Source organism: Aquila chrysaetos, chromosome W, assembly GCF_900496995.4.
Source record: "Aquila chrysaetos chrysaetos chromosome W, bAquChr1.4, whole genome shotgun sequence".
Classification (NCBI taxonomy): Eukaryota; Metazoa; Chordata; class Aves; order Accipitriformes; family Accipitridae; genus Aquila; species Aquila chrysaetos.
Genome location: NC_054457.1, coordinates 1,158,243 through 1,171,611, shown reverse-complemented (window position 1 = coordinate 1,171,611; position 13,369 = coordinate 1,158,243). Strand labels below are relative to the sequence as shown.

At 44.9% G+C, this 13,369-nt stretch overlaps 1 protein-coding gene across 1 annotated transcript in view; it reads left to right on the top strand.

The window, feature by feature from the left end:
• Positions 1-13,045, top strand: part of LOC121232787 (Golgi phosphoprotein 3) — an 85,521-nt gene extending 72,476 nt beyond the window's left edge. Inside the window, exons 4-5 of the mRNA XM_041121246.1 lie at positions 1,052-1,166; positions 12,262-13,045. Coding sequence (XP_040977180.1) covers positions 1,052-1,166; positions 12,262-12,686 — 540 coding nt within the window. The 3' untranslated portion in view covers positions 12,687-13,045. The remainder of the gene's footprint in view (positions 1-1,051; positions 1,167-12,261) is intronic.
• The last annotated feature ends 324 nt before the right edge of the window (positions 13,046-13,369 follow it).

The following is a 13,369-nucleotide window of genomic DNA, read 5'->3' as shown; positions in this document are numbered from 1 at the left end:
GTGGAGGACTGTCTCCCGTGGGAGGGACCCCATGCTGGAGCAGGGGAAGAGTGGGAGGAGTCCTGCCCCTGAAGAGGATGGAGCGGCAGAGACAATATGTGATGAACTGACTGTAACCCCCATTCCCCGTCCCCCTGCGCCGGTGGGGGGGCGGGATAGGTAGAGAATTCCGGAGTGAAGCTGTGTCCAGGAAGAAGGGAGGGGTGGGGGGAAGATGTTTTGAGATTTGGTTTTATTTCTCATTACCCTACTCTGGTTTGATTGGCAATAAATTAAGTTAATTTTCCCTATGTCGAGTCTGTTTTGCCCGTGACGGTAATTGGTTGAGTGATCTGTCCTTATCTTGACCCACAAGCCCTTTGTTATATTTTCTGTCCCCTGTCCAGCTGAGGAGGGGGAGTGATAGAGAGGCTTTGGTGGGCACCTGGCATCCAGCCAGGGTCAACCCACCACAGTGTTTTAACTTAGTGAATGGAACATAGTGTTGCTGGTCAGCATGTTCTTCAGAACTGTAAAACTTATAGATGTTGTCTTGAGCCTATTTTTATCCATCCATATATGGAAGAAGAAAACCAGTTTTCCTTCTTTTTCACTTTCTAATTGATTTCTCAATTTCATGTGGCCTAATTGTTTAACTGCAGTATTCTGAATAAATTGACTTGAAGCAGTAAAATTGACTGCCATCAGAGAGCAATTTAACACTGTAGTATACTTTGTTTTGGGGAGGAAGCGAGGGACCTGGCCAGGTTAGTGGACTATCTTCCTTAAAAAATTAGGTATTAAGCATTTTATTAATACTACAGTTTTAGTCAGTTAAGGTTAATTTAGGTTATAGATAACTTAAGACTTAACGTAGCTTCGTAATTAAAATCCTAAATAGTTTTTTTAACAACTAGGTATTTTTTAAACTTGCATATTCTTAGAGAATATTCCTCACTCCTTAAAATTTTCCTTGGTTCTGATAACAGGTAGATTTTTCCGGTTTTTATTGTTGGATGTTTATGGTATATGAATTAAGTCAAAATACTGACTTTGTTTTATTCTGTCCTAGGTGATTTGCAAGTCAGATGCTCCTACAGGGGATGTTCTACTTGATGAAGCTCTGAAACACATAAAAGAGACCCAACCTCCTGAAACAGTACAAAATTGGATTGAACTGCTTAGTGGTAAGCCTTGAACATAATGTATTTGCTTTTTTTCCCCCCCCCAATAAAGCTAATTGTCTGGCATCACTAGAGATTATACTGTAAGAGTTTTGGGGAGATAGTATGCAGAAAAGTTAATTAGTCTGTCCTCTAGAGTAGTCTCTTTTTGATTGTAGCTTTTAATCAAATATAAGTAACTGTTGCTTTTGACTTAACTTGGTACAGAAAGGATCTAGATGGAAGTGTCAGAGGACATCTCTGCTCTGTGGAAGAGGTGTCTTCCACTGACTGAAGTAAATCAGGACTGCACCCTGGAAATGTAACTGCCTTTCTCTGTAATTGGAAATGAGGGTTAGTGGAAGTTTGGAGTATAGCCATATGGATTCAGTATTCAGATCTTTTGATAAAGAAAGGAGATAAGGAGCCCACCGTTCAGATGTAAAAATTGAGGGTGATTTGGCCATTAATCGTAAAGAAGCAATAAAGAGTCAGTTCTTTCTATTTTTCCATTAACTGGAGAAATGTAACAAATATTTTCAAATATTAGATACTTTAGTTGTTCAAAACAAAGTCTTCAAGATGAGTGCTTTGCACACAGCTCTTCCTGTAAAGCTAATAAATGGTTGCCAAAAAAATGAAATGTCAATTAGATTTCATCTTTACAATTGTAGTTAACACTTTTCATATACCTCGCCAACGTTTGTATTCTCAGGCTGCATAAATTAAACTGAAATTAACAATGACCATCTTTTAACATGTAGTGCTTTTATTGGGGTTTTTTTGTTTGGTTTTTTTTTTTTAGTTTTTTCTGTAGCCAAAATTCATCACTAAGGTTTTTCTGTTTTTACAAAACACACAAAATGCAGCTTCCCTGGAGTAGATCAGAGCTGTACTTAGTTGTGGAAACAGTGCAGGAAAAACCCCCACTGTTTTGTCAACAAGATGACTGGGAGGTAGGGGGTAATGAGACTTGAAGTTGTCTGTCTAAATCTATTTGTTACTTGTAACAACAGATAAGTAAGAGTTTCAAAAATGAGCAAAACCTCTCCAGCTTTCTCTGCCTTCTTGTTTTCATTATGTTCTTCCCATTTGTCCTGTACCACCTGAAGCAGCCTTCCTTGCATACTTGCATACAGTTCATGCCATCTGTCCTAGTTTCAGCTGGGATAGAGTTAACTGTCTTCCTAGTAGCTGGTACGGTGCTATGTTTTGAGTTCAGTATGAGAAGAATGTTGATAACACTGATGTTTTCAGTTGCTGCTAGTAGTGTTTAGACTAATGTCAAGGATTTTTCAGCTTCTCATGCCTAGCCAGCGAGAAAGCTGGAGGGGCACAAGAAGTTGGCACAGGACACAGCCAGGGCACCTGACCCAAACTGGCCAACAGGGTATTCCATACCATATGACGTCCCATCTAGTATAGGAACTGGGAAGTGGGGGGCGGGGAATCGCCGCTCGGGGGACTAGCTGGGTGCCGGTCGGCGGGTGGTGAGCAATTGCACTGCGCATCATTTGTACATTCCAATCCTTTCATTATTGCTGTTGTCATTTTATTAGTGTTATCATTATCATTATTAGTTTCTTCTTTTCTGTTCTATTAAACTGTTCTTATCTCAACCCGTGGGTTTTGCTTCTTTTTCCCGATTTTCTCCCCCATCCCACTGGGTGGGGGGGGAGTGAGTGAGCGGCTGCGTGGTGCTTAGTTGCTGGCTGGGGTTAAACCACGACAGTCCATTTTGGCGCCCAACGTGGGGCACGAAGGGTTGAGATAACGACAAACCTGACAAGAGCTCGTTAAAACAAATTTGTTATAAGCATTCATTATATTGGTCTAATAGTCGCTGGTCGTTATGTTGATTTATGTGTTCTTAGAGTTGTTGCTCTGGTTTTTAAAGTTCTGTTATGCATCACCTCGCTTGCTGTATGTAGTCCCTCTTCTGCTGCTTATCATCCATGGGAGGTGGATTAAGGTTTTTGCTTTGATGTATTGTATAACACTGGTTTATGGTATGATAAAGTCATCGGTTGTGGGATTAATCCGGTATTTGCACTCAGCATTGTCACCTTTATACTGCGGGAGCCATCTGTGGGAAACTATTAATAATTATACCATTTACCTTTCCTCCTTGGAAAACCAGTCTATGAGTGGGATACCTTTTTTCCCCTCTCCATTCTCCTTCAGTCCAGTTACAATGGTGTTTGGGAATTTTGAAAAATTTGAATACTCTTGGGATGTTGATACCAGCACGGTCCTAGCCCTACTGCTGGGAATTAGCATGCTCCTGAATGTGGTTCAGCTCTTGTTTAAGGTTAAACAACTATTTAAGAAGATCACCCAGAGGTCTGCCCCGAGGCTGGATAATTATGAGTGGCAGGGTGTGTGGGGTAGTATGGGCAAGTACCTAGAAAAGTGGGCACCTCCAGTGTTTGGAAATTCACCCCTGAACAAATGCAGAATCCAGAAGAACTAGTAAAATATTTGGAAAAGGTATGCTGTCACCCCGGCAGCTCCAGAGAGATACAAATCACTGCAACGTGCTGGGGCCTGGCCCATGCCTATCGAGCCCTGTTCGACACAACTCAGCACCCCCAAGGGGAAGAGAAGGTCTCTGGACCTAACAACAAAGCAATGAGCACTGCGGTCACCCAAACCCCGGCAATGGGCGCTGCGGCCCCTCCAGCCCCGGCGACGAGCATTGCGGCCACCCAGACCTTGGTGACAGGTACCGTGACCCCTCCAGCCCCGGCAAAGAGAACTGTGGCTACCCAAACCTCAGCAACAGGCACTGCAGCCCCTCCAGCCGCGGCAACGAGCACAGCAGCTACCCAAACCCTGGCAACAGGCACTGCGGTCCCTCCAGCCCCAGCGACGAGCACTGCTGCTACCCAAACCTTGGCGACAGACGCTGCTACCCAAACCTTGGCGACAGACGCTGCGGATATCCAAAACCCGGCGAGTGATACTGCAACTGAACCAGCGGATCAACCTGCACCAGTATCAGTTGCCCCCCGTACAGAAAAAGAAATATAAAAAATCAGCTCGCTTAGCAAAGGATGAAGGTGAACCAGGGCCATCACGGGAACAGGAGGAAGAGGCAGAACCAGAGGTAATAACCCGGTCCCTATCCTTGAGTGAGCTGCGGGATATGCGAAAAGATTTTGGCCGCCGTATAGGTGAGCATATTATCACCTGGCTTCTCCGATGCTGGGACAATGGGGCTAATAGCTTGGAATTAGAAGGTAGGGAAGCCAAGCAGCTGGGATCGCTTGCCAGGGAAGGTGGCATTGACAAGGCAATTGGAAGAGGAACACAAGCCATCAGCCTCTGGAGGCGACTCTTGTCAAGTGTGAAGGAAAGGTACCCCTTTAAGGAAGATGTTATATGTCAATCAAGCAAGTGGACCACCATGGAAAAAGGTATCCAATATCTGAGGGAATTAGCTGTGCTAGAGACGATTCATCATGACCCGGACAACCCACAATTACCCAAAGATCCAGACGAAGTCCAATGCACACGACCCATGTGGCGGAAATTTGTACGTAGCGCACCATCGTCCTATGCCAACTCACTGGCAATAATGACCTGGAAAGACGAAGAGGCACCGACAGTGGATGAAGTGGCTCGCCAACTCCGTCAATACGAAGAAAATCTCTCCTCCTCCCTACAAGCCTGCATTTCGGCTGTGGAGAAGCTGTCCGAGGATTTCCAGCAATTCAAAGAGGATATGTCCTATTGCCCACCTGTAAGGACCAATGTCTCAGCTATTAGGAGTGAGCGCTCCTCTGCCCAAGAGAGAGAATATAGAAGGTACACACCGCGAGGTGCCCTGTGGTTTTACCTAGGTGATCATGGAGAGGACATGAGGAAATGGGATGGAAAACCTACCTCGGTCCTAAATGCACGGGTACGTGAGCTGCGAGGAAAAACCACCACAAAAGGGGATTCTACTAGGAAAAATGCCGCCCCAGTTTCCAAACAGAGCAGAAGGGCTGATCTTATTTCTGATCCTCTTGAAGGGACTTCTGAGCCAATTTTACGAGAAGTGAATACCGGATACTCTGGCCAGAATTAGAGGGGCCCTGCCTCCAGCCAGGTGGAGGAAAAGGGATAACCGGGTCTATTGGACTGTGTGGATTCGATGGCCTGGCACGTTAGACCCACAGGAGTATAAGGCTCTAGTAGACACCGGCGCACAGTGCACTCTAATGCCATCAAGTTATAAAGGGGCAGAACCCATCTGTATTTCTGGTGTGACAGGGGGATCCCAAGAGTTAACTGTATTGGAAGCTGAAGTAAGCCTAACTGGGAATGAATGGCAGAAACACCCCATTGTGACTGGTCCGGAGGCTCCGTGTATCCTTGGCATAGACTATCTCAGGAGAGGGTATTTTAAGGACCCAAAGGGGTATCGATGGGCTTTTGGTATAGCTGCCTTGGAGACGGAGGGCACTGAACAGCTGTCTACCCTGCCTGGTCTCTCTCAAGACCCTTCGACTGTGGGGTTGCTGAGGGTTGAAGAACAACAAGTGCCAATTGCTACCACGACGGTGCACCGGCGGCAATATCACACCAACCGAGACTCTCTGATTCCCATCCACAAGTTGATTCGCCAACTGGAGAGCCAAGGAGTGATCAGCAAAACTCGCTCACCCTTTAATAGTCCCATATGGCCCGTGCGAAAGTCTAACGGGGAGTGGAGACTAACAGTTGACTATCGTGGCCTGAATGAAGTCACGCCACCGCTGAGTGCTGCCATTCCAGATATGCTAGAACTTCAGTACAAACTAGAGTCAAAGGCAGCCAAGTGGTATGCTACAATTGACATTGCTAATGCGTTTTTCTCAATCCCTCTGGCAGCAGAGTGTCGTCCACAGTTTGCCTTTACTTGGAGGGGTGTCCAGTACACTTGGAATCGATTGCCCCAGGGGTGGAAACACAGCCCCACCATTTGCCATGGACTAATCCAGACTGCACTGGAAAAAGGTGAAGCTCCGGAACACCTGCAATACATTGATGACATCATTGTATGGGGCAACACGGCAGAAGAAGTCTTTGAGAAAGGGAAGAAGATAATCCAAATCCTTCTGAAAGCCGGTTTTGCCATAAAAGAAAGTAAGGTCAAGGGACCTGCACAGGAGATCCAGTTTTTAGGAATAAAATGGCAAGATGGACATCGTCAGATCCCAATGGATGTGATCAACAAAATAGCAGCTATGTCTCCACCGACTAATAAAAAGGAAACACAGGCTTTCTTAGGTGTTGTGGGTTTTTGGAGAATGCATATTCCAAATTACAGTCTGATTGTAAGCCCTCTCTATCAAGTGACCCGGAAGAAGAATGATTTTAAATGGGGCCCTGAGCAACAGCAAGCCTTTGAACAAATTAAACGGGAGATTGTTCATGCAGTAGCCCTTGGACCAGTCCGGGCAGGACAAGATGTTAAAAATGTGCTTTATACTGCAGCCGGGGAGAATGGCCCGACCTGGAGCCTCTGGCAGAAAGCACCCGGGGAGACCCGAGGTCGACCCCTGGGGTTTTGGAGTTGGGGATATCGAGGATCCGAGGCTCGCTATACTCCAACTGAAAAAGAGATATTGGCAGCATATGAAGGAGTTCGAGCCGCCTCAGAAGTGGTTGGTACTGAAACACAGCTCCTCTTAGCACCCCGACTGCCAGTGCTGGGCTGGATGTTCAAAGGGAGGGTCTCCTCTACACATCACGCGACTGATGCCACGTGGAGTAAGTGGATTGCACTGATCACACAACGGGCTCGCATAGGAAACCCCAGTCGCCCAGGAATTTTAGAAGTGATCACGGACTGGCCAGAAGGCAAAGATTTTGGAATGTTGCCAGAGGAGGAGGTAGCACGTGCTGAAGAAGCCCCGCTGTATAATAAACTGCCAGAAAATGAGAAGCAATATGCTCTGTTCACTGATGGGTCCTGTCGCATTGTGGGAAAGCATCGGAGGTGGAAGGCTGCTGTATGGAGTCCTACACGACAAGTCGCAGAAACTGCTGAAGGAGAAGGTGAATCGAGTCAGTTTGCAGAGGTGAAAGCCATCCAGCTAGCGTTAGACATTGCTGAAAGAGAAAAGTGGCCAGTGCTCTATCTCTATACTGACTCATGGATGGTGGCAAATGCCCTGTGGGGGTGGTTACAGCAGTGGAAGCAGAGCAACTGGCAGCGCAGAGGTAAAACCCATTTGGGCTGCCGCACTGTGGCAAGATATCGCATCCCGGCTAGAGAATCTGGTTGTAAAAGTACGTCATGTAGATGCTCATGTACCCAAGAGTTGGGCCACTGAAGAACATCAAAATAACCAACAGGTGGATCAGGCTGCCAAGATTGAAGTGGCTCAGGTGGACTTGGACTGGCAACATAAGGGTGAGCTATTTATGGCTCGATGGGCCCATGATGCTTCAGGCCATCAGGGAAGAGATGCAACATATAGATGGGCTCGTGACCGAGGGGTGGACTTGAGCATGGACACTATTGCACAGGTTATCCATGAATGTGAAACATGTGCTGCAATTAAGCAAGCCAAACGGTTAAAACCCCTGTGGTATGGAGGACGATGGCTGAAATATAAATTTGGGGAAGCCTGGCAGATTGATTATATCACACTCCCACAAACTCGCCAAGGCAAGCGCTATGTGCTCACAATGGTGGAAACAACCACCGGATGGCTGGAAACATATTCTGTACCCCATGCCACCACCTGGAACACTATCCTGGGCCTTGAAAAGCAGGTCTTGTGGCGACATGGCACCCCAGAGAGAATTGAGTCAGACAACGGGACTCATTTCCGAAACAACCTCATAGACACCTGGGCCAAAGAGCATGGCATTGAGTGGATGTATCATATCCCCTATCATGCACCAGCCTCTGGGAAAATTGAGCGATACAATGGACTGTTAAAGACTACATTGAGAGCAATGGGGGGTGGAACTTTCAAACATTGGGATACACATTTCGCAAAAGCCACCTGGTTAGTCAACACCAGAGGATCTGCCAATCGGGGTGGCCCTGCCCAGTCAGAATTTTTACGTACTGTAGAAGGGGATAAAGTCCCTGTAGTGCACACAAAAAATATGTTAGGGAAGACAGTCTGGGTTACTCCTGCCTCAGGCAAAGGTAAACCCATTTGTGGGATTGCTTTTGCTCAAGGGCCTGGGTGCACTTGGTGGGTGATGCGAAAAGATGGGGAAGTCCGATGTGTGCCTCAAGGGGATTTAATTTTCGGTGAGAATAGCCAGAATTGAACTGTATGATATTAGTTGCTATATAACCCTGCTACTGTATGTTATCATTACTATAATTGTTATATGCTATATCCATAGTACTATAGTAAGAATCACTTAGATCAAGCAAGAAAAACTGTGATAAAACTGAGCGAAGCGCAGTAGTGATGGAACCAGAACTGACTCCAGCATGCAACAATCCAACGGTGCACACCATCCTCCTGCTGCGTCCAATGTCAACTGCTCGTCATACTGCACTGAAGCCCAACTCTGCTCTACCGACTGAGAGGACTTTGCACCATCCCTCCTGCCCAGAAAGACTGGTATGACGGATGGAGCCCAGAGTCAGGAACTAAATGAACTCAATGAACATTTAATGAACATAACCCATAAACTAAAAGAATGATATCTCTGTGTATGTATATATATATATATATCATTGTTCATATGTCTCAAAGTGATAGATAAGGTGTTGATGATTGACCAGGATGTAACTAAAGGTATGGGAACTGAGCATGACGTCAATGGTATAGAATAAGGGGTGGATACTGTCCTAGTTTCAGCTGGGATAGAGTTAACTGTCTCCCTAGTAGCTGGTACGGTGCTATGTTTTGAGTTCAGTATGAGAAGAATGTTGATAACACTGATGTTTTCAGTTGCTGCTAGTAGTGTTTAGACTAATGTCAAGGATTTTTTCAGCTTCTCATGCCCAGCCAGCGAGAAAGCTGGAGGGGCACAAGAAGTTGGCACAGGACACAGCCAGGGCACCTGACCCAAACTGGCCAACAGGGTATTCCATACCATATGACGTCCCATCTAGTATAGGAACTGGGAAGTGGGGGCGGGGAATCGCCGCTCGGGGGACTAGCTGGGTGCCGGTCGGCGGGTGGTGAGCAATTGCACTGCGCATCATTTGTACATTCCAATCCTTTCATTATTGCTGTTGTCATTTTATTAGTGTTATCATTATCATTATTAGTTTCTTCTTTTCTGTTCTATTAAACTGTTCTTATCTCAACCCGTGGGTTTTGCTTCTTTTTCCCGATTTTCTCCCCCATCCCACTGGGTGGGGGGGGAGTGAGTGAGCGGCTGCGTGGTGCTTAGTTGCTGGCTGGGGTTAAACCAGGACACCATCCCTCCCCTCTTGCTCCTTGACTGTTCAGGCAGAGGGGGGAGAAAGGAGAACAAAGCAGCTCTTGTCAGTAGGGGGCATGGCTGCTGCATAGCCTTGCAGTTTAGTTCTTGCTCAGCTCTCCTTCACTTTTACAGCCTGCAAAACCAATTAATTTTTCTTTTCCCAAATACATAGTTTGTGCTAACATTTCACCTTCTCTCACAGTGCGGAGCACATCAAGTGCTGATTCAAAAAGGTCAACTAATGAATGAACAATGTTGTAGATTTTCCTTGAGCAAAGCTAAGGTTTTCCTGGCCCTGCTAAGCTTTGGCTCTGGGAAGATAGTTATTGTCAGTGCTGTGGCTGAGACTTAGATCAATCATTTTTACTTACACATGGGTATTTAATTACTAGTTCTTGGATGGCATTAGGATTCTTTGTGTTTCCCATGGTTTAGAGAACTGCCCTTTGAAGAAAAATATTTTTGTGTTTTGTTTTGCGTTTTTGATAAACTCTTTTAGAATTTTGCTTTAGGGACTGATCCTGGAAAATAGCTACTCTATCCTTAATTATCAGTGATGTGAAGAATGCTGCTTGAAGTTAGTGTTCAAAGCCATCATGGAAATATTTATATGGACATTTAAGGCAATGTTTTCCAGGCTGATCTTGTTTATAAGATAGCCTCTAAGGGAAGCAAGTATAGGGAATACAGAAGTTTGGATCAAAATGTCAGGTCTTCCTGTAGATGTAACAAACGTGTCTGTGTTTGAAGAAGCAAGTGCCTGTGTAATTGAGGAGATTGATCACAAGGTGTCGCCACAGTACTGATTTTTATTATCGTATAGCCACATCCACCTAACAAATTTAGAAACATCTAAGAAATTACCTTTGCCCTGTGAAACACTGTAAGGAGATGACTTTTTTTTTTTTTTTTTTGGTGTGTGATAGGCTTCATTCATGGTCAAGCTGGGGAATCACATTCAACGAGAATGTGATTCCTACAGGGACTTCTGGAGTTCAGGCCTGGGTGGGTTCTCTACCTTTCACTGTGCAGTTGGTGTCACCTCATTTGTTTACTTGTCTGTTACTTGGATACAGTGTACATCACCTTCCATCACAATGGGAGAAACCTTAAAGTAATCTGTGTATTATTATTATTATTATTGTTGTTGTTGTTGTTGTTATTATTATTATTTAACTAATGATTTCTTTTAAAGCTTTCTGATATAGAAATTCTCACATCATTTATGGGAAAACCCCATCTATGTAAGAAATACTTTATGCTGTTTCTTCCCTCGTCTCTTAAAATGCATAGGCTCTTTTATATCAGGAGGGGATTTTAATACTTACAATAAATAGTTAGGTAGGCTGGACCTAAAATTTTAGCTTAAGTAAGCTCTTAAGCAAAGATAGATTTCTCAGTGCTTAGCAACTTTAGCTTTCTCAGTAGCTGTTGATGCTGATTTTGTGCTTTTAAAATTCCCTCCTCTAAGTGCACACACTCTGAAGTGCCCAGTTCTCCTGCCTTAACAAAAAATCATTAGAAATAATTTTTATAGAAACATCAAAGCCCCTGCCCAACATGTGTCCGTGTGAATCATAGAATGAATCATAGAATGGTTTGGGTTGGAAGGGACCGTAAAGATCATCTAGTTCCAACCCCTCTGCCGTGGACAGGGACACCTTCCACTAGACCAGGTTGCTCAAAGCCCCATCCAACCTGGCCTTGAACACTGCCAGGGATGGGGCATCCACAACTTCTCTGGGCAACCTGTTCCAGTGCCTCACCACCCTCACAGTAAAGAACTTCTTCCTTACATCTAATCTAAATCTACCCTCTTTCAGTTTAAAACAGTTACCCCTCGTCCTATCACTATACTCCCTGATAAAGAGTCCCTCCCCACCTTTCCTGTAGGCCCCCTTTAAGTACTGGAAGGCTGCTATAATAAGGTCTCCCTGGAGCCTTCTCTTCTCCAGGCTGAACAACCCCAACTCTCTCAACCTGTCCTCATACCGGAGGTGCTCCAGCCCCCTGATCATCTTTGTGGCCCTCCTCTGGACCTGCTCAAGCAGGTCCATGTCTTTCTTATTCTGGGGGCCCCGGAGCTGAATGCAGTGTGTAATGTGCACACCCACACTCACACAGTGCATGTCAGTTTCACCTGGTGGAGGCAGGAAGAGAGAGAAGAATGTAAACCTGAAGAAACAGAGAAATGAGAAGGACTTATAGGGTAGGTGTGCATTAGCTTGTCTCTGTGGCAGAAAGAATGGCAATGACACTTCTTCCAGCTTCTGAATTGATAAAAGGCTGGAAGTAGACAAATGGAAAAGATTGGAGAAGATGCTTATTTGTGTTTTTATTAACTCTCTTCATGACTCTCTGTGGTGTTTTGTTTGGTGTTTTGTTTTGGGGGTTTTTTTGGGGGTGGTGGTTTTTTGTTGTTTTTTTCTTTTCTCTTTTTCTTCAGTATAAGAGTGCTTATTTGTCATATCCCTAATCAAGACATGGCTTAGCTAGCATTGAGTCCAAACTTTAAATGTACACTGAAACTCCTCAAAGAGGCTCTCGTGGTCTCTGTCTCTGTGCATATATCTGGGTAGGTCAGAGATCAGAGAAATGCTGACATGAGCACAATATCTTAGTGTAACAGTCAGCTATATGAATTTGACAGCTCTGCAGTGGGGGCGGGGGGGAGAATCACTGTAATAGTACAGCTTAAACTTTGCCTGACTCTTGGCTTTTTTGCTTGTTTTTTTAGGTGAAACATGGAACCCATTGAAGTTGCACTACCAATTGCGAAACGTCCGTGAACGGTTAGCTAAAAATCTAGTGGAAAAAGGTGTACTGACAACAGAGAAACAGAACTTCCTTCTTTTTGACATGACTACGCACCCTCTCACCAACAACAATATCAAACAGCGTCTCATCAAGAAGGTTCAAGAAGCAGTTCTTGACAAATGGGTGAATGACCCTCACCGCATGGACAAGCGCTTGCTAGCACTTGTTTATTTAGCCCATGCTTCAGATGTTCTGGAGAACGCTTTTGCCCCCCTTTTGGATGAGCAGTATGATTTAGCCACAAAGAGAGTGCGGCAGCTTCTGGATTTAGACCCTGAGGTTGAATGTATGAAAGCCAACACAAATGAGGTTCTGTGGGCTGTTGTAGCAGCTTTCACAAAATAACTGCATTCAGACTGAAGTGTTCTCTCTTCTTTCATGTAAACCAGTTGTTTCTCTTTTACTGACTATTCATGTTTTCTGTAATTTGTACCTTCTTACATGATGAATCAGCTCTTGTTTAATGGGAATTATAAGTGGTGTATTCCCTCCTTCTCTGTGTATCTGTATACAGGATTCTGCTGGTACAAGAGACGTTCCTGTTTAAAAACAACAGAAAAGGGTTTTACTGCCATATTGGCATTCCATTTCCTATTCAGTTTGAGTTATCTGAAATACTGTCACGACCCAGACTGGACAGACCAGGGAGTCGTGTTTAATTCGAAATTCCCTCGGGCTAAATTAAGGTGAAACGACACCAAACGATCAGTTAAAGATTTTATTTATGACAGAAGCAAACTGAACTGGGGAGGTGTGGTAGTAGGTGGCAGGGTTTCTCACAACAGGAATTGGCATAAGACTACTTCTGTAAACTGTGTAACCATATACATTGATTCAGGGAATAAGGAGATCCCTCCCGTTGAGTCACGAGGTTCAGAGCAGACCCCCTTGCTTTCTAGACTCCTCTTCAGAGAAGGGCCCAGGGGTGGCTGGATCCACTCTTAGTCTCAGACTTGGTCAACGGTTTATATCTTGAAACGGATGAGGTGTAGGGATTGTGGAAAAGGAAAGAGAGAAGACAGAGAGAG